This window comes from Dendrobates tinctorius, unplaced genomic scaffold (assembly GCF_039654945.1).
Source record: "Dendrobates tinctorius isolate UK_male_01 unplaced genomic scaffold, ASM3965494v1 ptg000103l, whole genome shotgun sequence".
Taxonomy (NCBI): Eukaryota; Metazoa; Chordata; class Amphibia; order Anura; family Dendrobatidae; genus Dendrobates; species Dendrobates tinctorius.
In genome coordinates this window covers 30989606-31016614 of record NW_027361771.1, presented here as the reverse complement: position 1 = coordinate 31016614, position 27009 = coordinate 30989606, and the positions used below count along the sequence as shown (strand labels likewise).

Genomic DNA, 27009 nt, shown 5'->3' with positions numbered 1-27009 from the left:
CAGTTGATAGCAGGAAGGGAGCAACGTCCAGGGCGCAGGAAAAGAGAGGGGCGAGCCGTGCTAGTGACTGACATCTCTGACATCTGTGCCTGTGCCACCCTTGAGTAAGCAGGAGGTAGCGCCCTAGGCATGTGCCTCCCCCTCATCCCAAACCTGGGTGCCAGTAAAATATATTTAAAGAAATATTCCAGGTAAATGTCTACATTGTACTATGCTACGTGTAGAAGGGAATGAGGGTATTTCCTGTAATGGGGATTAAAAGATCACCTAACAGAGAATCTGTCATGAAAGCTTCTCTCTTAGGTTTTACGCTAGGCATTTTATCGCTGTCCATGGTGTGACCTTGTTACACAAATTTTGTTATGGTAGAAAAATTAAATTTGACAACTTGAATAAATACATGAAGCACAGAAAACAGTACAAGATACCTAAAATGCCTTTACGGTTTTATTTTATATTGTAGAAATACAGGATTTATTACAAAAGTGGAAAAATGAAACCCAGAAAAAAATCAATAGACTTGAGGTTACATTGTTTTAGATAGCTGTACGCAGCATAAAAATCTTCATTATAAAAAGTTGAATTTTAAAGATTGACTTTCATGGAAAGCATCTATAAAGGTCTATTCCCTTTATGGCACTTGTGATAAATGTCTGAAAGACACAGGTCCCACCTCTGATCCCTAAATGGGAGTTTCTCAACATTTCTAATGAGATAGTCATTGGCGGCAGTCCTATACCAGTGCATTCGCACAGCTTACTTTATTCATTTAATAATCAATATACACAAAAAAATTACCAGTGAACCTGAAAATAAAAGGTTGATCAGCTTGGACAGCAGTGTCCCCCATCAGCTCTTAACAACAGGAAAATCATATTGTCAAGTTGGTGCCACTTCATTGCAAGTTACATATTACCATCTACCCAAGAGGGGATCATCATCAGGAAGTCCCTTGTGTTATAAATAATGGCCATCCGAAGAGGGTCTGTCCAAAATCATACATCACCTTTTAGATTTAACCTCTATAGGAGAGGTCCTCAATTTATAGCTCAAGAGCCACATGTGGCTTGCGGTCCTGTGATGTGTGGCTTGCGGCTGTCCGCCAGCTTGGAGCTCTATAGTTTACTAATATTTTAGTGTTTGTTGCCTTTCGTGTGCATATTAAATGTGGTCTTCCTATCTACACAGGCTATTTAATGACTATCACCAAACAAGTAGTTACCAGTGGTTTAGTGCTACAAGTCAGGTGGTGTCTAGAGATTTGTACCATCCAACATTTAGGTTCTCCTTTGGCTTGCTAGAGATGAGCCTACACCATGAACGTATTGTTCCCTTTGTAGTCACAGTTTTTGGTCCGCTGTAATTATTTCTTTATTCTCGTCCAAAGGAAACAAAATATCAGGAGATCATAAATTGTTTTTTTTAATTAATGAACATTATTTAGCGTAATCATAATAATAATCTTTATTTATATAGCGCCAACATATTCCGCAGCGCTTTACAGTTTAACAGTTTCAAAACACAAGTCATAAGTAACAACGTTAACAATACAATAATTAAAGCAAAATAAGATGAAATAAGACGACCCTGCTCGTGAGAGCTTACAATCTACAATGAGGTGAGGGAGATACAAAGTACAGGTGTGTATTTACAATTGTATATTTACTATGAAGGTCCAGCCATCTTGAGGGAGTGAAGGATGGATGGAGATAGTGAATCGGCTATACACATAGAATGACTTTGATTAGTGAACGTGATAAGCCACTCTGAACAAATGTGTTTTGAGGGAGCTCCTAAAACTATGCAAATTGGGGTTAGTCCTAATTTCCTGGGGTAGAGCATTCCAGAGGATAGGAGCAGCACGGGAGAAGGTTTGGAGTCGGGAGTGGGAGGTACGGATTAGTGCAGAGGTTAGTCGTAAGTCGTTTGCAGAGCGCAGCGATCAGCTAGGCCGATAGACAGAAATGAGGGAGGAGATGTAGGGGGGTGCCGCACCGTGGAGAGCTTTGTGAGTGAGAACAAGTAATTTGAATTGGATCCTATAATGAATGGGCAGCCAGTGTAACGACTGGCGAAGAACAGACACGTCCGAGTACCGATTAGCCAGATGGACGATACCTATCACAAAACTCTCATGCACTTGTCATATTAGAAATGTATCAATAAGAGCAGGATCTTTGTAGTACTGTATTTACTGTATGTACAGAGATTTTCTCCAATACAAGCAATGTTTCCATGCAACACGCAAAAAATCATCATGAAATGGGGCCCTTGTTTATAATAAAAGACCCTTTGTATTAAAGGAAACTCTATAATTAATAAGTTTCTTGTTCTAAACACTGCTGGTGAACCAAATATGGTACTTTTAGTCACTGTGTGCAGAATTATTAGGCAAGTTGTATTTGAGAGGGTTCTTTTTATTATTGAACAACTATGTTCTCATAGGAGGATATCGGTTTGTGCAGGTAACTAGGCTGTGTGCACATGTATGCAGAAAATTTCTGCATGAAAACCGGACTCCTTCCCAGAAAACGCACGTTTTTGCAGCTATTTTTGTGCGTTTATGCCACGATTTTTTCCGGAGCGTCCCCAGACACATAGAAAATAGCCAGAAATGCGGAATTTACTGCGAAATTCATGAGCATGCTGCGTTTTTTACCGCAAAGCATTTTTTCATGGTAAAAACGCATCAATATGCACAAAAAGTGCAAAATGCATTAAAATGAATGGCAAGCTTCTTTTAGGGGTTTTTTGAGATGATTTTTTGGTAACTCTGCGGGAAAAAGGCGGGAAAAAAACGCAACGTGTGAACACAGCCTTACTGTGCAGATTTATTAGTCAACTTAATAAAAAACAAATATATACCCATCTCACTTGTTTATTTTCACCAGGTAAACCAATATAACAACACAAAATTTAGAAAGAAACATTTCTGACATTCAAAATCAAAAAAAAAATCAGTGACCAATATAGCCACCTTTCTTTATGATGACACTCAAAAGCCTTCCATCCATAGATTCTGTCTGTTGCTTGATCTGTTTACGATCAACATTGCGTGCAGCAGCCACCACAGTCTCACTGACACTGTTCCGAGAGGTGTACTGTTTTCACTCCCTGTAGATCTCACATTTTATGAGGGGCCACAGGTTCATTATGGGGTTAAGATCAGGTGAAAAGGGGGCCATGTCATTATTTTTTCTTCTTTTAGACCTTTACTGACCAGCCACACTGTGGAGTCTTTGGATGCATGTGATGGAGCATTGTCCTGCATGAAAATCATGTTTTTCTTGAACGATACCGACTTCTTCCTGTACCACTGCTTGAAAAAGGTGTCTTCCAGAAACTGGAAGAAGAGCTTCACTCCATCTTCAACCCAAAAAGGTCCCACAAGTTCATCTTTGATGATACCAGCCCATACCAGTACCCCACCTCCACCTTGCTGGCGTCTGAGTCAGAGTGGAGCTCTCTGGCCTTTACTGATCCAGCCTCGGGCCCATCCATCTGGCCCATCAAGAGTCACTCTCATTTCATCAGTCCATAAAACCTTACAAAAATCAGTCTTAACATATTTCTTGGCCCAGTCTTGACATTTTATCTTATGTTTCTTGTTCAAAGGTGGTCGTTTTCCAGCCTTCCTTACCTTGGTCATGTCCCTGAGTATGGCACACCTTATGCTTTTTGATGCTCCAGTAACGTTGCAGCTCTGAAATATGGCAAAACTGGTGGCAAATGGTATTTTGGCAGCTTAAGGCTTGATTTTCCTCAATTCATGGGCTGTTATTTTGTGCCTTTTTATCAACCGCTTCTTGCAACCCTGTTGGATATTTGCCATGAAATGCTTGATTGTTCGGTAATCACGCTTCAAAAGTTTGGCGATTTCAAGACTGCTGCATCCCTCTGCAAGACATCTCACAGTTTTTGACTTTTCAGAGTCCGTCAAATCTCTCTTCTGACCCATTTTGCCAAAGGAAAGGAAGTTGCCTAATAATTGAGCAAACCTTATGTAGGGGGTTGATGTCATTAGACCACACCCCTCCTCATTACAGAGATGCAAATCACCTGATTTTCATAATTGGCAGTTGGCTTTCAAGCCTATACAGCTTGCAGTAGGACAACATGTATAAAAAGGATGATGTGATCAAAATACTCATTTGCCTAATAATTCTGCAGGTATTCCGAGTATAAAATAATATCTCAGATATTAGACAACAGCTTTAAGATTTTTTTCTATGTTAGAATTACAAAATAAAAATGTAATTTTAATCATTTTTTAGATTTTAACTTGGATGAGGAACTGCCTGACAGCTACTAGTCCTTCATTCTAGTGTGAAATCTAAACAAAAATTGGAGAGTTTCTCCAATGTATAAGCTCATACAGTGAAAGTAATAATTGCCCAATGTTTCACAGCTAGGGCTATTCCACCATAATTTCTATACTGTGTATCCCGTAAGCAAGTCACATTTATTGCTATTGCCCACATTTCTATAAGTATAGGTTAAGACAACTTGCTGATAAAATGTCCTGACTCTTACATTAACCGTGTTGCAAGCTTTCATTAGTTACATGCAAAGAGGACACTTTGATATTTATGTATACAGTCTGCACGGTATACCTTTAGTTGGATCTAATGAGAGTGATTGGCAAATGGCCATAGTCAAACAGTTGTATACCCCAAGGGTATACGCTGAGTGGAATGATTCAACCAATCCTGCCAACATGCACCTGAGGTTATAGAAAACAGATCAGAGATTATAACGGGAGACATCTCACCATGTATGATCATTTTAACCGTGACTTTTATTAGTCAAGTCAAGTTGAATGATCCGTGAATAAAACAAACATCTCCCAATAATTGGATATCTTGAGTCTGTTATTGATCTCATTCTGGAGATAACATGGAGTACGAAAATTCATCTCAAGGATGTATAGATCATCTCAGGGAACCTGTCTAGAGAATCATGTTACCTGATCCACGGACAGGCTACCTCATCACAAGCAACCATGTTTTACTCCTAAATCCTGTGGCATTGCAAAGAAAACAATGGTTGGAATATGCGAGACCAATCAATCAATTTGAATTTGGCAGTGGTAAACCAGAGTGTTCAGCAATAGATTGTTCATCCTGTACCTGGACTCTGCTCCCTGTCTCTGCCTCGTTCTAAAAGCTATGTTTTATCTGAAAGGTCAGAACATTTCCCAGTAAAACAATTTTGTAATAAGGGAACCTGTCTGTATGTCATACTGCCCATAGTTTGGGCAGCAAAAAAGTTCCTTACAGGTTCAGTTTAACACCAGCATTAATTACATGGATTATCACAGGATAATTTAAAAAAATATTCATAATTTTTTGTATAAACTATCATAAATACAATCCAGAAAAAATAATTTGCACATTTTGCCAATTAAATATATAAATTGTTGAGAGTAAGTCTTCTGATTGGCAAGAGTAAGGCCTCATTTAGACATCCAAACTTTTGTTAAGAAAAAAACTCCAAAAACAGATATTCAACAATGTTTTGGGCGTGAGTTTCATCAGTGTTTGGTCATGGTGACATCAGTTTTTCATCAGTGATTTTCGTGCGTAAGAAAGAAAACCTATTACAAAGGTTCACTTACCAATGTCAATGTTACTTACAGACAGCACATGGACTACAAAGTGATGCCCTCCTTGCACTCTCTGTGATTTTCATGGACCCATAAACTTCTATGGGTAAATTTGATCCATGACTCCAAAAAAGGACATCTGTGTTTTGTTTTTAGCAGACACATGGTCCACAGAAAATCAATGATCGTGATGGGTAGATGTGCTATCTGTAAAAAACGCTTATATGATAAATAGATGTCTGAATGAGGCCTAATGGTTAGGTTATGTTGGTTAGAGAAGACACACTCTAGATGATACATCAAAGCGCGTAGGAAGGGATGAAGAACTTCCATTCTCCGGAGCCGAGCTTAAACCCCCGAGACGAAAGGAGGTTTTTGACTTCCTTTTTTTTTACATCCTCATATTTTTCTTTAAACTTACTCTGGATATCCTCCCAGTTCATCAGTGTCTCCCCATTTTCACCTATGATACATATTTTTTCCCTTACACTTATGTCACTTTGCAGCAGCCTACTGAACGATTCATTTTCAGCACAGTTTCCAAACAACCAGTCTTCCTTCCTGTTCTGTGCTTGGTATTTTGAGCTGGACTTTACAATATACATCTGGTTGCATTTTGTGCATGGATCGATTTCCTCGTATTCCCCTTTTTGGGTTTTTAACTTATAGGCATTACAGTGTACTTGATCTGGGAATGTTATAGGAAGACCTGTACCAGCACAGCACACTGCATACGAGATTGCCTTGTCCCACACATGCAGGGCTGATATAGCAATCATTATTTGCCTTTGGACCTTTCCTTTACAGGACATTGAGGATCCATAAGCTTTCTTAAGAACTTTTGCATCCCTAGAATCTTTAGAACAGCAATATGTAACTACCGAAGCTGTTAAGGTAAAGTCATTGGCAATGGGTTGGTTTCCTTCCTCGTCAGTAACCTTCCACAGGGACTCATTGAAAACCGCCAATTTTTTCAAGAATAAATTTGGATCTTCTGGTTTCAGACATTCAGTCATCTAGAAGAGAAATTTAAAAAAAAATGCAATTAATAGAAAAATCCATATTTACCGATTAGGAAAGGTGAGAGGGGACTTGCCTTAACCCCCTTCCTGCATTTTTCAAATGTGATCAATGTGACTTTATGTGGTTGTAACTCTTTAATTCTTAAATTTACGTCAATATGATTAGTGTTTTTTATGAAAATTTAAGAAATCTGACAAATTTAGAAAAAGTCTTAATTTTCTAACTTTGAATCTTTTTGCTTTTAACCTCATAGCCCGTCATGGCCAGGTGTCAGTTCCTACACCTGGACGGACTATGTCTGACTGACCTATCACAGCATGATCACGCAGGAGATGCTGAAATATCGGCACCTTCAGCCCGATCAGTGCAGAAGCTCAGCTCTGCCAGTGGTTGAGCTTCTGCACTAACTATCAGGAGCGATATCCGTGCCGCCCCTGGCCGTTAACCCCCTAAATGCTGCGATCGATTGCAGCGTTCAGGAGGGAGGCAGAGGGACGGGAGCTCCCTCTGCCTTCAGATCATTGTCCTCGGGAAGTCATCAAGGGGCTCAATCATTGCCATGGTGAGAAAAAAAAATGTAAAAAAAAAAAATAAATTATAAAATAATAATAAAAATCCACTAATAAATACACATTTTATGTAATAAATAAACAAAAAAGTACACGTTTGGTATCGCCACGTCCGGAACAATCCAATTTATAAAAGTGGCACACTAGTTAACCCCTTCAGTAAATGCTGTAAAAAAAAACACAAAATGTATCAAACAATGCTTTATCATCATACTGCTTGGAAAAAGTGGAATAAAACGCGATCAAAAAGATGAATGTAGGGGCATGGCTATGTAGTGGCAGAGAGAGGACGCGTTCAAGGAGAGCTCCTCACATCCTGACATCGATCCTGTTAGCGGACCCGTGGTACCATGGCAGACTTGCCGGTATCGGACCCCCTGACCTGTGGTGCACATCGGGACCCCCGCGGGAGGCCGAATTTCGGTGGGCTGATGACGGTGAAAGCCGGAGCAGCCGGCGGGGCCTGCATGAGGCGGCGGCCATTTTCAGAAGCGCGCGCTCTGGCTGTGAGAGATGCGGCGCTGACTCCCTCCTCGCAGCGCTGACAGGACGGTGAGCACATATCCTGTGGATTTCAAGGGGAGTAGCGGTGAGTGCTCTGGAAGATTGGGCCCCGCACTCCCCTATGCTAAATCGCCCAGCTAGTCGGTGTTATTTCTTCAGGGTCCTTTAGACTGGTCCCTGGCTGCTGTCTCTGCGGGCACTGCGGATCCCTCCCCAGCCATAGGGCCTCTCGGTTACTCCTGAGAGCCGAATTTCATTCTTCTGTGTGACCCTTCTGCTTTGTGCCGCCCTTGGGACGCTTATCATATTATAGTACTGCTGTGCATAACTTGGACCTGGGGGTCTCCTGGACACACCATTTCTGCTTCCCGGCTGTGTCATATTGCTATTGAGAATGAACCGCTACAAGGGGGCAGGAGCAGCTGAAAAATTGAAAGAATTTGCTAGACCTGACCACTCTGATACTACCTGGTCCCTCAGAAATAACCCCTCACAGACTCAGCGTAAAAACCGTCCTTCTGAGGGTGAAGAGGAGATTGAGCAGGAGGAATTAACCCTCAAGCAGGCATCTGAGCAACTGATGCAGGCCATCTCCTTAACTAGGACATCACTGACGGGGAAAATAGAGGGCGTGTATACCGAGGTGGGGCATCTTCGGCAAGATATGCAGGCCATGAGAGGGCGCATTACGGAGGTGGAGACAAGGGTGTCCAAGGTAGAGGACACCATTGCACCCATGGAAGCCAAGCTTATGAAAGTGGCGGGCTCGGTGAACGCATGGAGGCAAAAAGCAGATGACCTGGAGAATAGAATGCGTCGGAATAACATCCGAGTTATTGGTCTGCGGGAACACTCGGAAGGTCAACATCCGGAACAGTTTCTAGAAGATTGGCTCAAAACTTCTCTGGGAGATAAATTCTCCCCAACATTTGCTGTGGAAAGGGCTCATAGGGTTCCTACAAGACCTCTTCTTCCTGCAGCAACACCTAAACCTTTTTTGGCGCGTCTCCTCAACTGCGGGGACAGAGATGTGATCTGGCTCGACAGAAAAGTCCCATCAAGTTCAACAATGCCACGATCTCAATTTTTCTGGATTTTTCCATGGAACTCCAGAAACAACGAGCACAATTCATGGAAATCAAGAAGCGGCTCCAGGAGAGGAATGTTGTGTACTCAATAATCTATCCGGCCAGGCTTCGGGTGGTCCACGGGGGTACTTCTAAATTTTTTACGGATCCGGCGAAGGCGGCTGAGTGGTTGCGGTCCCACAAAGGGTCTGCTGCGAAGGAATCCTAATGTTTTTTACTGTTAATCAGAATCCTTTTTTTTTCTCGTAACTATTGACGGTCTGATTGGAGCTTTTTCCATGGGCGTCCGGATTACCAACAATACCGGACACTGAGCCCAGTGATGGTATCCCCGTGTTTATTTCATGATGGGAGAGCAGGACTTTGCTCCCATACTGTTTACTTTTCCACTTTGATGTTTTTTTGTAGTGGTTTTATTTGTTCTCTAGATATAATTCGCAGCCAAGAGCAATTTCAGTTTATGTGTGGTGTCTCTAAATTTTACTCGGATATTGATGTAGGCCGTGTCCAGTGGAGTAAATATGGGGTCTGAAATGATATTTATGACATGGAATGTGAGAGGTATAAAAAAAACCCCAGGAAAAAGATCAAAGTTTTCTCGCAGATTAGACATTACCGCCCTCATATTGTGGCCTTGGTGGAGACGCATCTGACCAGGGATACAGCCCGGTGCGTGCAGAAGCCTTGGGTACAATGGTCTGTTCATGCTGGTACACAGAGGTGGGGTTTCACTGCTGGTACACAGAGATGTTAGATGGGAAGCCAGGGAAACCCGGAGGGATCCTGAGGGTCAATTTGTCTTCGTATATGCATTGATAAATGCCAGGAAATATGTAATTTTATGTGTTTATAATCCGCCTCCGGCTAATATATCCATTCTTCAGAAGGCGATGAGTTTCGCCCTAAATTATCCGGAAGCGGATGTTATCTGTATGGGGGACTTTAATATGGTTATGAACAATTGTATTGATAAATTGAGATTGGATGATGGAGTAGCTGGGGGGGTTCCTTCGCCGACAACAACCCAAATGTCGTTGTGTATGGAGGGTAGCGGCACCCTGAGTTGAGAGAGTATACCTGCCACTCATCCACTAAGCGCTCCCTATCGCGCATAGATTACATATTTGGAACCAGCGGTCTGGCGATGTGGGTGGATAGTGTGGAGCATGGTAGTAGAGGGATCTCAGACCATAGCCCGGTCATCCTCAGACTCAAGTACGGGCAATTAAATAACAGGATGGCTTGGAAGTTGAACCCTTTCTGGCTGAAAATGATAGTAACTCCCGATAGAACAATTGCATTGTTTCATTTTGTCTCACCAGGAACCTCAGGATATTAATATATTTTGGGATGCCCTTAAGGCATATCGTAGGGGCTGCTTGTCCTCCACAATATCTTATATTAAGCGGGTAACCTCAAGAGAGGATGAGGTGGTGGAACGGCGATTGAAGGATTCAGAGGCTGCATACATATCTAACCAAACCAGTGGCAATAGGATTGAGTGGTTGGCTGCTCAGCGATTATACACCCAGCATATAGACACTAAGTCTAAGCACAAATTATTTTTTGCTCGCCAATCCTATTTTGAACTGGGAAACCAAGCAAGTAAACTTTTGGCCTATCTGGTGTGCCAACATAATACTTCTAATACAATATTGCAGATCCGTAAGTCGGAGATTCGTTGGTGTCTTCAACTGAGGAGATTCTTGGCTGCTTGTGTAATTATTATAAGTCATTATATAAATCTAAAAGTGGCTCTGAAAATCTGGAGTGTTTGGATTACTTGTCGGATGTAACATTCCCTACCTTAGATCCTGACCAGCGAGCCTTTATGGACGCTGAATTCACTGTGGAGGAGATAGAGAATGCCATAACAGACATGGCCTCTGGGAAGGTCCCTGGGCCGGACGGGTTCCCTATTGAATTGTATAGGAAGTACCGAGACATATTAACGCCACTTCTGAAACAGGTATTTCGAGGAATATGGGAGGGGGAATCTATGCCTGAATCCTTTTAGGAGGCCAATATCATAGTGCTTAGGAAGGAGGGGAAGGACCCTTTGGAATGTGGTTCCTATCGTCCCATATCGTTAGTAAATGTGGACTATAAAATCTTTACTAAGATTGTCGCCACCAGATTAAATTAGATTAAACTGAACCTTATACAACCTGACCAGACGGGCTTTATGCATGGTAAGAGCACTTCAATTAATATCAGAAGAGTCCAGTCAATAGTTCAATATAGTTCTCTAATGCCAGACAACAAATGGGCACTGGCATCGCTAGATGCCGCCAAGGCTTTTGACTCTCTTGAGTGGCCTTTTTCTCTCCACATGCCTACAGAGGTATGGCTTCGGTGATAAGTTTATAAAATGGGTTAAAACACTATATATGAAACCTAAAGCCCGTATTATTGTGAACAATTCCATATCTGAGTCCTTTTCTTTACACAGGGGGACCCGTCAGGGGTGCACCCTTTCCCCGGCCCTCTTCGCCCTTGCGATTGAGGCATTGGCAATACGTATAAGGTCTTCCCCTGGCATTAGGGGTATAGATATAGCGGGTCGGGTAGATACCATAGGTTTATATGCAGATGATATGGTGATATTTATGGACGAGGCAGAGGAAATTTTGCCTCAAGTGATTGCCACCATAGATAGATTCAGTAAATATTCGGGCTTATATATAAATTGGGAAAAGTCTGCCCTGCTACCCCTATCCCATGCCCCGATGCCCCGACTTGAGGCTCTTTCCTCGTTGTCTATTGTATCTAGTTTTAAATACTTGGGTGTTCATATATCCCATAAAAGCACGCTCGACTTACAACTTAATATCTACCCATTGCTGGAACTGGTTAGAGTTAAATTTGCAACCTGAAGCAAATTACCGCTGTCTGTGGCCGGACGCATCAACCTGATTAAAATGATATTACTTCCCAAACTTAGCTATTCCCTTCAGCACAGTGCTGTAATGACACCTAGGTCCTTTTTTGTTAATCTTAATTCCCAGGTCACATCTTTTATATGGGGGAAAACCAGACCCAAACTTAAATTGTCCACTCTACAGAGGCCTAAAAAGGGAGGTTTCTTTATATTCTGTATTATTTGACTGGACAGGCTAAAGCTCTCAGTAAATTGATGCCGGGTACTGAGCTCCCTAATTCTGAAAGTCACTTGCTTCACGCTGCAAGAACTGATTGCCCACTGGGTTTCCTGGAGTTGGAGAAGCCCAGTGTCCCTCGTTTACTGCCCCTGCTCCATCTGGCACGATTAGTATGGAGGTAAATTAAGAAAGAGATTGGATTTAAGGATATCATAGCTGAAATGCCCCCATGGAAAACACCTATTTTCCGATATTACTAAATCACCCGTCCACTGATTTTTGGATTCAACATAATTTCTCCCTGATAGGAGACTTGTATGATCATGGGACTTTAATGTCCTTCGAGCAGATACAGGCTAAACATGATGTCCCGAGATCACAATTTTTCCGCTGTTTACAACTAAGATCTGCTCTTCAGTCGCACATAAGGTGTGTAGGTGTGGGCCGTGCCATTTCATCCCTACCTTTGATAGGAATACTTAATTCACAGGGTCCCCAGGGCCTTATCTCCTCTTTATATACGTACATGCTGTCGGTGGGAGCACAGTCTGCCATAAGCTCAGTTAAAGGGAAGTGGGAAAGACACATCCCTAATACGCAGAGAGAGGAGTGGGAAGAGATCTTGGAGTCTCCGATCGGAGTATCACCATCTATTAATGATAGAATGATACAGCTGTATATAATAAACCAATCATATTTGACTGCGATACGACTTTTTAAGATGGGTCGATTCCAATCATCAGAATGCTTGCGTTGTCATGCACAAGATGCAGACTTTATCCACATGATATGGCAATGTCCCACTATCCTACAGTACTGGAAAGAGGTGACGCTATTCTTGTCATCACTGGTGCAAACTCCTGTCCCTCTTGATCCACTGGTCTGCTTGTTTGGGGTATGGGAGGAGGAGATTTGGGGTCACCATGTTGGGATCTTTCTATGTGAAACGCTGTTTATGGCACGGAAAGTATTGGAACTACAGTGGATGGGTAATTCATGTGCCTCTCTCAGAACCTGGATTGACCTAGTAAACACGATTGTTCCATACGAGCGCACATTATATCAGAACAGGGGATGCTCGGGTAAATTTGAAAAGATCTGGGAGAAGTGGAATTCTTCTCATCTTACATTGTAGAATGGAGACATTGCATGTGAGACACTATGGTGAAAGACAGTAGGCTGCGAATTGGTAAATAGTTGACGTAGTTTAGTTTAGGAATTTATAATCGATCTGCATTATCTAATTGACATGATAAAGGCCTGTGAGATATGAATGATGTACATGTTTATAATATATAGACCGTTGTTCTTTGTATATGCTTGGGGGATTACGCATGTACTATCCGTATATTAATAAGAGTGTTTATGCTCTGTACAATGTTCATAACCACAAGCAAATATGTATGCTTTACATTACATCCTTTTCTTCCTTTTAAACGAATTTAAAAAAAAAAAGATGAATGTAAATAAAAATATTCACTGAAAACGCCATCTTGACCCGCAAAAAACAAGCCGCCATACAGTTCCATCAGCAGAAAAATAAGTTATACCTCTCAGAATAAAGCAATGCAAAAGTAATTATTTTTTCTATGAAAGTTTTTATTGTGTAAAAGCGCCAAAACATTAAAAAAAAGCATAAATGTGGCATCGCTGTAATCGTTCTGACTCGAAGAATAAAACTGCCTTATCAATTTTACCACACACAGAATGGAGAAAAAAACAAAACAAAAAAACAATTCCTGAATTGCTGGTTTTTATTCATTCTGCCTCCAATAGAATAGAATAGAATCAAAAAATGTCATGTGCCCGTAAATGGAACCAATAAAAAAAGTCAGCTTGTCCTGCAAAAAAAACAAGCCCTCACATGGGCCAAAATATGGAAAAATTATAGCTCTCAAAATATGGCGATGCAAAAACTTCTAGCAAAAAAAAAACAACGTCTATTAGTGCGTGACAGAAGCCAAACATAAAAAAAAACAGATATACCCTATTTTTCGGATTAAGACAAACTTTTTCCCCCCAAATTTGGGGGAAAATGGGGGTGCGTCTTATAACGCGGATATACCTTATCGGCCACGGTGGAGCAGGGTCCCAGGGTCGCGGATGGAGGAGGAAAGAGTGGAGCGTTCCTGCAGGCCACAGGCTGGGATGAGGGAGTTTTTGGATGTTCAGCACTGCGGGTGTCCGGTGCTGCTGCGGGGGCTCTACCAACATTTTGTGAAAGGCTAGCGCCCCCTCAGTTCCATGGTTTCCTAAGCGGTGGACTACGGGAAAATGGCTGCCGGGGGCGGCGCATGCGCAGATGGAGATCTCAGCACCAAGATCTCGGGAGAAGAGATCTCGGGAGATGAGATCTCGGTGCTGAGATCTTATCCTGTGCTCTACAGTGAGCGATATACTGGGGTTTCCGTGTAAATCTTTGAAATACGAGATTCAGACAGAACTACCTGCGGAAGTTTCCCTATAATGAGGCAGACGGAGGCACTGTGAACGCCATAGGACCAGTGATCCGGCGGTGTCGATCTTTTTAGGCGTGCATAACAACGCGATCCACCATAGTTTTGTGCACCTCTGAAAGGAAGGACAACACTGCAGAGGCCAGACGGAGTCCAGAGTAACTCTGCTGCCTCATCATAGTGAATGGATCCATTGGGGGTTTAATCTGTCTTGTAGCACGGAGATTTAAATGGAAACCCGCCGAATAAACGTGATCCCAAACGTTATGTAAAATGTTCCCAATAAAGGCTTCAACTCAATCCACAAAAAAAGCAAGCCCGCACTCAGGTCTGTAATCTGTTAACAGAAATATAGGAGGCTTCCACGTTACTGGTAGCACAAAGGCTCTGGAAAAGCAAAATGACTCATTGCCACCAAAAAGAAATTCAGCGAATTCTGCGCTCTCAAATCCAAATGCCCCCCTCCTTTCTGAGCATTGTGTGTGCATAAACCATCTTTAGCGTTCACATTTGGCAGGGATATAATTTCCAAAATGGGGTCACTTGGGGGGAATTCTGATCTCTAGCACTTAGGGGGCTCTGTATATGGAGTCCGTAAACTATTCTAGGAAAATCTGCACTCCAGGAGGCAAATAGCGCTCCATCGCTACCAAGACTCTCTGTTTGGCTAAGCAGTACTGTACAGCCACATATGGTATATTTCTATATTCAGCAGAAATTATGGGACAAATTCTGGTGCCAATTTTACCCACTTCTTGTGTGAAAATGTTAAATCTGGGGCGAAAACAAAATTTTTGTGGTAAAAATGTAATTATTTTTTCTTCATTGCCCAATGGTATAAAATTTTGTGACACATCCTTGTGGAAATTGCACAGCAATTTCCGGGGTCCATTTTCTCCTGTTATCCTTGAGAAAATAAAAAATTTGGGACTAAAAGAAAAATTTTGCGGGAAAAATGTGTTGATTTTTTAAAAAATTTTCTTAGCTCTGTTATAAATATCTGTGAAGCACCTGTGGGTTCAGGATGCTCACAACACATCTAGATAATTTCCTTGAGGGGTCTAGTTTGCAAAATAGTATCACTGTTTAGGCACATCAGGGGCTCTCCAAACGCGACATGACGTCCGCTCTCGATTCCAGCTAATTTGCGTTCAAAACATGAATCGGTGCTCCTTCCCTTCCGAGCTCTGCCGTGCGCCCAAACAGTGGTCTTCCTCCACACATGGGGTATCGGCGTACTCAGGAGAAATTGCACAACAATTTTTAGGATCCATTTTCTCCTGCTATGTTTGTTAAAATAAAAAAAATTGTGTAAAATTTTTGTGAAGAAAAAAGTTAAATGTTCATTTTTTCCTTCCACGTTGCTTAAATTCTTGTGAAGCACCAGAAGGGTTAATAAACTTCTTAACTATGGTCTTGAACACCTTGAGGGTTGGAGGTTTTAGAAAGGTGTCACTTTTGGGTATTTTCTGTCATATAGGCCCCCAAAGTCACTTCAAATAGGTGGTCCCTAAAAAGAAATGGTTTTGTGAATGTTGGAAAAATTAGAAATTGCTGGTCAACTTTTAACTCTTATAACTTCCTAACAAAAAAATATGTTTAAAAAATTGTGCTGATGTAAAGTACACATGTGGGAAATGTTATTTATTAACTATTTTGTGTGACATAACGCTCTGATTTAGGGGAGTAAAAATTAAAAGTTTGAAAATGTGCAAATTTTGGCAGGAACAAATTGCAGATGCCATGTCACATTTGAAAAGCCCCTAAGGTGCCAAAACAGCATACACTCCAACAGGTGACCCCATTTTAGAAACTACACTCCTCAAGGAATTAATTTAGATTGCAATCACCATTTTGGACTCACAGATGCTTCACAAAAGCTTCTAAATTGGAATGCAAAAAATTTATATTTTCATTAATTCCATGAAAATTTAGTCTGAGGCTATGTGCCCACGTTGCGGAATTGCCGCAGAAATTTCCGCGGGAATTCCGTAACTCCCTGCCGCGGGAAATACGCTAAGTACTGTAAAGCCCTGTATAGGAGTTAAGTGACATATCTAATAAGGAGAGGAGCTCTCCCTGGGGACGAGTTAAGGCATAAGACTTTTTTGAACGTTAGCCTGTGAGGCAACATTGTGAGGCAACACTGTGAGGCAACATTGGAAGGCAACACTCAGGCAACATTGCAAAGATGGATCAAATTGATCGCGCTGCTGCACGTAGAGAAGCGTATCGCATACGGATGCGTAACCTGCGTCTTAATGAATCAGAAGACGAAATTGTGGAAGAACTGCTGATGCAGCCTGACAGAGGGCGGCCAGAGCAAGAGAAACGAATGAAGTAACTGAATCATGTAGAACATCTAATGCTGCACAACAACAAGCAACACGCAATGCACAAAGCAAAGTGATACACAAATTTCACAAAGACGAGAACAAGATAGAAGATGTGTCCAAAATGCAAGAGCCACTCGACGACGGCAAGTTACATTTGCCGCTAGAGGGCTTCTTAATCAAATTGATGAGACACGTATTGAAGAGCACTATGCTGGCGAACTATCATTTTGATGTCAGTTCTGCCAATCTAAAAATTTCAAAGACGAAATGGCGCAGGACAAAACATTCCCTTCCTGCTACAAGAGAGTGCACATCCAAATACGTCCCATTCGTATGGATGATCAATTAGTCAAGTTGATGAAAGGAGAGCATCAGCACTCCAATAACTTTATGGCTAATATAAGGCAATACAATAGCTCTCTTGCTTTGGCATCAATGGGTGCACAAGTAGCGCCACCTCCTGGGCATGGTCCATACTGTTTTTTGAATTCATGGACAAATATACCACAGAACTGCCCCATTGCATCCCGCTGTGGGTAGTACTCCCAGTAGCCACTGATGAGATCCAGCGTTGAGAAGAACTTGGCCTTCCCGAACGCAGACAAAGACTCCTCAATCCGGGGCAGAGGGTAGGAATCACGTACAGAATAGGCGTTAAGTTTACGGTAATCTACGCAGAACCTCAGGGTCCCGTTCTTCTTCTGCACCTGCACAATAGGGGCCACCCACGGACTCTGGCTTTGCCTAATGAGACCTACCTGTAGCATTTGACCAAGCATTTCTCTCACTTCTTGGTATAACTGAGGGGGAATCTGCCGGTAACGCTCTAGAATGGGTGCTGTATGCCCCGTGGGAATTTCGTGAGTAACTGCCGTGGTGCAGCCGAAGTCATCTTCGTGGTTCAAAAAAATGGACTGGTATCGCCCCAGTAACGTTTCCACTTGATGCACTTCAGTGGGCATGAATTCAGACAGTTCAGCACACATCTGTTCTAAGAAGCGCCGACCCTCTTGGATGTATTGAGGTTTGGCGGTCGGAGAAGTAGTGACTTTCACCGACCATGGGTCTTCTGGACTCACCGCTAGCTTTACATCCTGAGGCAGTATGACTTCTTCAGGCATGCCCACTATCTGAGCTATTTCACCTCTGCATGGGACGACAATCTCCTGATCAGTGAGGTTCACGCAGCGTACCAGCACCGTTCCCTCTAGTACCACGGCCAGCGTCCGGGCCACCAAGAGTCCTGCAAGGCAGTTGTACAATCGGGGGTTACAATTGGACTTCCACCTCCTCCAGCAGAGCATGTGCTCGGACGGCTAGAGTTAATACAGTCTGTCCTGGTGGTAGGATGAGTTGAGCGGATGCCGGCACCATCACTTTTCCTAGCGTTTCCCCTTGACTGGAGACTTCCCGCACCTGAGCTATACGAATCAACTGTTGAAACACCCGCCACTAGGGTGTGTGCGAACTCCACTGATTTAAAGACAAGTGAGATGGCTCATCACTCAGCAGTTTCCCAAACTCTTTCAGAATATTCATCCCTAATGTCACAGTGTGACTGTGGCCAGCCTCTCCTTTGGTCAATACGATACCCTTCCACCCAAGATCCTTCCCACACAGGGAGACATGCATCCATACCACCCCTGCGACCGGGATGGGCAGGTGATTCCCCGCCGTGAACTTTACTACCGGGCCCCACTCGGGCCTGAGGGTTTCTGGGAAATGTCGGGAAAAATACGCTTCTGGCATAGTGGTCACTTGCGATCCAGTATCCACGAGGCAACGCACGGCCCGACCATCAAATTCAGCCCATACTAACGGACATGTAGACACCAGATTCGTGGGACTTTCACTACTCCCTCCTTTCCATTCTGGCTCGACGTTCCCCAAGCTCAGAGCCCTTTAGTTTAACGGGCGGCGTGGACGGGGCCTAGCCCGTCGCGGACACTCCCTAGCCAAATGTCCTATTTCTCCACAGTTATAACATGCGAAAGACCTTGGCCGACGGACCCTTTGGCCCTTGGTTTCACCTTGACTTCTGGCAGTACACTGGCCGGTCTCAACTTTCTCTTTCATTTGGACCAGTTCCCCTTGAATATTCACAGTTTCTCTTCGCATCTCTTCAACCCATTGGGGTTCAGCTGTTGACTGCACTGCTGCTTCACCACTCTGGACCTTCCCTACCGGGACTGTCACCCACTGCTCCTGTTCATGTGAGCGGGCCTCTCTCCCTATGTCTGCAAAAGTAATATGAGGGTCTACCCATACCCTCTCTCTCAGGGCCTGTTTGGTCAGGGCGTCCCACAGGCCAGTCACCAACAAGTCATGCATCGGGTGCATTCTCATCACACCCCTCATACGTTCCATCCAACTGCACAACATACTATTAGACCCCGCAAACTTCGGCATGTTGCTCAGCATGGCCCCCAAAGAGATACTGGTTCTGGGCCCAGCCGCCTATTCTGCTGTCTCCACGCTACCAGACTGCTTCCTGCTGACTACGTCAAAATGTAAGGGACAAACAGTTTGTGGGTTGCAGTGAGTAAGTGGAGACAGAGAAGGGGTTAACCAGGATTTACTAAACAATCAATAACAAGTATTACTCTGCGCAGGGAGGTAAAGACAATCAGAGAAAGAATATACAAAGAAAACGGGACAACTTATCGGTTGCAGTTCTGGCAAGGGGAAGGCTGGAAAATCTCCCGGCGGTGTCTCAAATGATGCGCAAAGTCTTTGGCTCTGCAATGGAGAAACGAGTAACACTGCTGCCCGACAATGCTGATGGATTCTGTCCTGCTTGACTTGGGTGCGCTGAAATGTGGGAACAGTTCTTTACGTGGATTCCTCAGAAATGGCGCCAGACACAGGTCGTGAGCACGTGTACAAGCTGCAACAGCCCTTGGTCTTTTTGAGTAGTCTCTAAGCAGTTTGTCCTGTATCTTGGGTAAAACAGGTATCCAACTGTGCGGGTACAGATGGTAACTTAATAGCATCATGAGAAGTCTCTAGGTCAGCACACGGAGGTCTGGGAAAAGTGGAGTTGTCAGTGTCAGCAGCGGAGAGGGAGTTAACTGTCTCAAGTCGTCTTCCCGCCAAGTCTGACCCGTTCCCGCACTCAGGTCACCTTATACAAGGGTTAATGCTGCCCCATAAGATGCTCTGTTATGAAAGAGTCACCGTAGGAGGCAGACACAAAAATAGAAGCTACGTCCAGAAAACCAGAGAAGTTGGCCACTATCAGATTGCAGACCCCTGAACCTATCAACACAACTAGCAGTACCCGTGGGGGGTTCCTACGGTGCCCTAGACCCCTCGATCACAGCCGGAGAGCTAAATAGCCTAAAGACAGAAAAGGAAATCTAAACTGCCCCAGAGCAGACCCCAAAGTAAAAGGCAGCCCCCAACATATAATGACGGTGAAGCAAGATGAAAAAACACTCACACAGACAGAAAGATAGGCTGAGCAAACGATGTGGCCCAAGCTAACTAAACAGGACAGGAAAGGAAGGTTGCTGTCTGCAATCTGTCAAAACCCTATCAAAGACATAAGCCAACAAGCTGATATGGAAAAAGACCCTGAAGCAGCTAGGCTTCAAAAGCTATATCAGCACTCAGGTACTTTCTGAAGACAGAGCTAAAGGAATTCAGCTCACCCCAGCAGGGAATGGCAGAAATCAAGAAAAACAAAGCAAAACAAAGTCAAAGCAAAAATGCAAAAGGCAGAGCAGAAAACTTAGCTTTAGAAGAGCAGGAATTCAGACTGGTCTCCAAGGATCCCACAGAGAAATCACCCGCAGGGCAGAAGGGCGTCGGCGGCCTTATATCCAGTCAGTAACTCCACTCAGCCAGTCATCATCATTAGGCACAGGTGCATGATAATCAGGCTCACTACCTTTCTTTACCAGAAGAGGGAGTTCATCGGGCCTCAGTAGTGAAGGGGAAAATGAACTCACAACAGTACCTCCCCCTTGAGGAGGGGTCACCGAACCCTCAACCACGCCACCAGGGTGATCAGGGTGAGCCCGATGAAAGGCACGCACCAATCTTTTGGCATGAATATCAGAGGCAGAGACCCAGGAATTATCCTCCTGACCATAACCCTTCCACTTAACCAAATACTGGAGTCTCCATCTAGCCAGACGGGAATCCAGTATTTTCTCTACCTCATATTCCATGTTACCTTCGACCAATACAGGGTCTGGAGGTGCCACCCCCGGAACAACAGGTTCAACAAACCTCTTCAACAAAGACTTATGGAACACATTATGGATTTTAAAAGTGACAGGAAGAGCCAAACGAAGAGAGACCGGATTAATAATCTCCAAAATCTTGTAAGGTCCAATAAATCTAGGCTTAAACTTAGGAGAAGCCACCTTCATAGCAATATTTTTTGATGGTAACCACACCATATCACCAACCTTAAACTGGGGACCGATGGTCGTATGTCGGTTGGAAAACCTCTGGGCCTTTTCCTGGGAGAGAGATAACTTATCCACCACTTGGTCCCAGATCTGGTGCATTCTCTCCACCACAGTGTCAACACCTGGGCAGGCAGAAGGCTCCACCTGCCCTGAAGAAAATCGAGGATGAAACCCAAAGTTACAAAAAAAAGGTGACATCAAAGTGGCAGAACTAGCTCTATTATTTAAAGCAAATTCGGCCAAGGGCAAAAATGAAACCCAATCATCCTGATCAGCGGAAATAAAACATCTCAAATATGACTCCAAGGTCTGGTTTGTTCTCTCTGTCTGCCCATTGGTGTGAGGGTGAAAAGCAGAGGAGAAGGACAACTGAATTCCCAGCTTGGAACAGAAAGTTCTCCAAAATCTAGACACAAACTGAACTCCTCTGTCAGATACAATGTTCTCAGGAATCCAGTGCAAGCGAACCACCTGTTGCAAAAACAGGGGCACCAACTCAGAGGAAGACGGCAACTTAGGGAGTTGTACAAGATGAACCATCTTAGAGAACCTATCACAAATCACCCAAATAACAGTCATCCTTTGAGAGACAGGCATATCGGAGATGAAATCCATTGAAATATGGGTCCATGGCCTCTTGGGGACAGGCAAAGGCATCAACAACCCACTAGAGCGAGAACACGATTTAGACCGGGAGCAAGTCCCACAGGACTGCACAAAATTCCTGACATCACGAGACAAGGAGGGCCACCAAAAAGACAGACTCACCAGATCTCTAGTTCCAAAAATACCTGGATGACCAGCCAAAGCAGAGCAATGAACTTCAGACATCACTCTCTTCTTCCACTGGTCAGGAATATACAACTTTCCACTGGGACAACGCTCAGGTTTGTCCTCCTGGAACTCCTCCAGAGCACGTCTCAGATCGGGCGAGAAGGCAGAAAGAACTACCCCTTCGCCTAAGATGGTAGCAGGCTTGGTCACCACGGGAGAATCAGCAAAGAAGCTCCTAGAGAGGGCGTCTGCCTTGACATTCTTAGTTCCAGGAAGAAAAGAAACCACAAAATCAAAACGTGTAAAAAACAAGGCCCACCTAGCCTGTCTAGGGTTCAAGCGCTTAGCCGACTCTAGGTAAATCAAATTCTTGTGGTCAGTGAGGACCACGACTTGATGTTTAGCTCCCTCCAACCAATGTCTCCACTCCTCAAATGCCCATTTCATGGCCAACAGTTCCCGATTCCCCACATCATAGTTACGTTCAGATGGAGAGAACTTTCGGGAAAAGAAGGCACAGGGATTCATTTTAGATGTTACAGGATCCTTTTGGGACAAAACAGCTCCTGCACCAATCTCAGAAGCATCCACCTCTACCTGGAATGGAAGTGAGACATCAGGTTGCCGCAAAACTGGGGCGGTGGTGAATCTTCGCTTCAGCTCCTGAAAGGAAGAAACAGCCTCCGGAGACCAATTTAACACATCAGCACCCTTCTTAGTCAAATCAGTCAATGGCTTGGCAATACTAGAAAATTTTGCTATAAATTTCCGATAAAAATTAGCAAAACCCAAAAACTTCTGGAGGGCCTTCAAAGAAGTGGGCTGAACCCAATCGTAAATGGCCTGTACCTTGGCCGGGTCCATTTCAATAGTTGACGGAGACAAAATAAATCCCAAAAAAGAAATCCTCTGTACTCCAAAAAGGCATTTAGATCCTTTGACATACAGGGAATTCTCCCTCAAGATTCGGAACACAGTCCGAATATGTTCCACATGAGAATCCCAATCCTTGGAGAAGATCAAAATATCATCCAGATAGATAATCAAAAATTTATCGACAAAATCTCAGAAAATATCGTTCATGAAGCACTGGAAGACAGAAGGGGCATTAGTGAGCCCAAAAGGCATCACCAGGCACTCAAAATGTCCCTCCGGAGTATTAAACGCCGTCTTCCATTCATCCCCATGCTTAATGCGAATAAGATTATATGCCCCCCTGAGGTCAAGCTTGGTAAACCAGCAAGCACCTTTAACTCTAGAAAATAGATCCGAAATCAGGGGTAACGGATACTGATATTTAACAGTAATTTTGTTGAGGGCACGATAATCAATACAAGGTCTTAATGATCCATCCTTTTTGGCTACAAAAAAAACCCGGCACCTAAGGGTGACGAGGATGGTCTAATGTGACCCTTCTCCAACGCCTCCTTAATATAGGATCGCATAGCCTCGTGCTCGGGTACAGATAAATTGAAGAGCCGACCCTTGGGAAATTTACACCCCGGGCTCAGTTCAATTGCACAGTCATAACTCCTATGAGGAGGCAGAGACGCAGACTCATTCTCACTAAATACATCATAAAAGTCCGCCAAATAATCAGGAACATCATGCGACTGAGGAGAGGTGGAAAACACCGGAGCCTCACTAAAGGCACACCGACAACCCCAACTCACCACAGACACAGATTTCCAATCCAAAACTGGATTATGAATTTGTAACCAGGGAAACCCCAGAACAATGGTATCATGCAGATTATGCAACACCAAAAATCTGCAATTTTCTTGATGGTCTGGGGCGACCCGCATTACCACCTGGGTCCAAAACTGAGGTTTGTTTTTCGCCAAAGGAGTAGCATCAATCCCCCTCAAAGGGATAGGCGTCTGCAGAGGTGTCATCGGAAATCCACAACGTTTAGCAAAATCCAAGTCCATTAGGTTTAGGGCTGCTCCCGAATCCACAAAAGCCTTGGCGGAAAATGTGGACAGGGAGCAGATCAGAGTAATAGCCAGAAGAAACTTAAGTTGAACACCACCAACAGAAAATGTGTGTGCAAAGCGTTTCTCTCGTTTAGGACAGGCAGAAATAATATGCAAGGCAACTCCACAGAAAAAACACAACTTATTACGCCTTCTGAACTCCTGACGCTGCTCTCTGGACAAAACTCTATCACATTGCATAGGTTCAGACATTTGTTGAACAGGTGGCAACACCTCTCGTGCAGTTTTGCGTTCACTCAAACGCCGATCAACCTGAATGGCTAATGACATAGAATCGTCAAGACCAGAGGGAACAGGAAATCCCACCATAGTATCTTTTACGGCTTCTGACAAACCCTTCCGAAAGAGAGCAGCCAAGGCATTATCATTCCCGGTAGTAAGTACTGCCCACTTTCGGAATTTTTGACAGTACAATTCTGCAGAATCTCGACCCTGGTTCAATGCCAGCAGGGTCTTTTCAGCCTGATCAATGGCATTAGGTTCGTTATACAACAACCCTAAGGCTTGAAAAAATGCATTCACATTAGTCAGAATAGGATCATCTGGTTTCAAAGAAAAAGCCCAATCCTGGGGATCGCCACGCAGCAAAGAGATGACAATTTTAACCTGCTGCGCGGAGCTCCCTGACGAGTTAGGCTTCAAGGCAAAAAATAATTTACAATTATTTTTGAAATTCAAAAATTTAGACCGATCCCCAAAAAATACATCAGGTGTAGGAATCTTCGGTTCAGCAACATGTGAATGAGCAAGGTAGGCAGAAATTCCCCACACTTCCACAGCGAGCTGCTCCACACGATCAGACAATTGCTTTATCTCCATTGAGAGAAAAAAAAAATTCCCCCTACGGCCTCAGAGATATAGAGGAAAAAATATACACACTTTTTTTTTTTTACAATTCTTTCCTGCTACTGAGTACCCTAGGATCTGCGGTATGGCGGGTGATTCTGTTATGAAAGAGTCACCGTAGGAGGCAGACACAAAAATAGAAGCTACGTCCAGAAAACCAGAGAAGTTGGCATCAGATTGCAGACCCCTGAACCTATCAACACAACTAGCAGTAGCCGTGGGGCGTTCCTACGGTGCCCTAGACCCCTCGATCACAGCCGGAGAGCTAAATAGCCTAAAGACAGAAAAGGAAATCTAAACTGCCCCAGAGCAGACCCCAAAGTAAAAGGCAGCCCCCAACATATAATGATGGTGAAGCAAGATGAAAAAACACTCACACAGACAGAAAGATAGGCTGAGCAAACGATGGGGCCCAAGCTAACTAGACAGGACAGGAAAGGAAGGTTGCTGTCTGCAATCTGCCAAAACCCTATCAAAGACATAAGCCAACAAGCTGATATGGAAAAAGACCCTGAAGCAGCTAGGCTTCAAAAGCTATATCAGCACTCAGGTACTTTCTGAAGACAGAGCTAAAGGAATTCAGCTCACCCCAGCAGGGAATGGCAGAAATCCAGAAAAACAAAGCAAAACAAAGTCAAAGCAAAAATGCAAAAGGCAGAGCAGAAAACTTAGCTTTAGAAGAGCAGGAATTCAGACTGGTCTCCAAGGATCCCACAGAGAAATCACCCGCAGGGCAGAAGGGCGTCGGCGGCCTTATATCCAGTCAGTAACTCCACTCAGCCAGTCATCATCATTAGGCTCAGGTGCTTGATAATCAGGCTCACTACCTTTCTTTACCAGAAGAGGGAGTTCATCGGGCCTCAGTAGTAAAGGGGAAAATGAACTCACAACAATGCTCCATAAATACCCCCATATGCTGCTGCACAAGGGTTAATGCTGGCCTAAGAAGATGCTCCATAAATACCCCCCATATGCTGCTGCACAAGGGTTAATGCTGCCCCATAAGATGCTCCATAAATACCCCCCATTATGCTGCTGCACAAAGGTTAATGCTGCCCCATAAGATGCTCCATAAATACCCCCCATATGCTGCTGCCGCTGCTGCTGCAATAGAAAAAAAAATTACATACTCACATCTCCGTTGCTGGAGGCCAGGTGCCGGTGTCCTGAGCCTCCGGCACTGGCGATATTTACCGGTCCCTGTTCCATCGCCGTCCACCGCTCTGTCTCCCGGATCTCTGCAGTCAGTGACAGCAGAGAGCGCACACTGAGTACGTCATCGCGCCCTCTGCCGTCACAGCAGGAGGACCCGGAGACACAGCGGTGCACGGCTTGGAACGGGGACAGGTGAATATTACTCTGCCCCCCGTCATACTCACCCCTCCTGGCGCAAGGTCTCCCTCTGTCATCTGCTTCCTGCATTTAGCTGGTCACGTGGTACCGCTCATTAAACTTATAAATATGCGCACATTCATGAGTTTAATGAGCGGTACCACGTGACCGCTGAATGCAGGAAGCAGACGGCAGAGGGAGAAGCAGGGGCTGCAGAGATGTGCCAGGAGTTGTGAGTATGGTCTCTGACTCCCCCGCCCACCCCCCAGTATATGACTCGCGTATAAGCCGAGAGGGGGACTTTCAGCCCCAAAAAATGGGCTGAAAATCTCGGCTTAAAAGGTTGAAAACGCTGATGCAGTCTTGTATAGCAAGCTCAAGATTTGACTATTATACTCTGCCAACCTGTCTGATTTGACCTGATTTCTATGTACCAGCACTTCTGCTTGTTATATGAGTAATATTCCCCCTGTCCAGTAGTAGTATTAATAATAATAATAGTAATAATAATTTTATTTCTATAGCACCAACATATTCTGCAGCATCATTATATAATAATAGGAAATAAGTATGTAGTAGTATTGAAAAGAGAACACTTACATATTCCAGGAAAATGGAGTACGGAGTGTAATGCGGGAGGTGGGTGTTGTACTCCTTGAAAGCTTTTGGTACAATTTTTGTAAATTGGTCAATCTTCTCATCAGGAAGGAATTCATTAGGTGTGATTGGTGGGATGTTAATATGTCCAAAAAAGAAGATGGAATGTAGGAACTGGTGGGAGAAATGGATAAATAAGTGGAACAGCATGTGTGCATTGTATGACTTCACACAGTCTCTTACTGTTCATGAACATGCATAGCTTTTAATAAAATACACTTAAAGTAGAAAGTATTGCCAGTACCAACCAATCAAATCACATATTTCACCAAAAGTTGGAATCTTATCGGTTGTTATAGA

General features: G+C 43.8%; 1 protein-coding gene across 3 annotated transcripts in view; it reads right to left on the bottom strand.

The window, feature by feature from the left end:
- Positions 1–429: 429 nt before the first annotated feature.
- Positions 430–27009, bottom strand: part of LOC141100011 (uncharacterized) — a 46873-nt gene continuing 20293 nt past the window's right edge. For all 3 annotated transcript variants that reach the window (XM_073588187.1, XM_073588186.1, XM_073588188.1), the window contains exons 5-6: positions 26653–26823; positions 430–6621 (exon numbers count right to left, since the gene is read on the bottom strand). In XM_073588187.1, coding sequence (XP_073444288.1) covers positions 5905–6621; positions 26653–26823 — 888 coding nt within the window. In that variant the 3' untranslated portion in view covers positions 430–5904. The remainder of the gene's footprint in view (positions 6622–26652; positions 26824–27009) is intronic.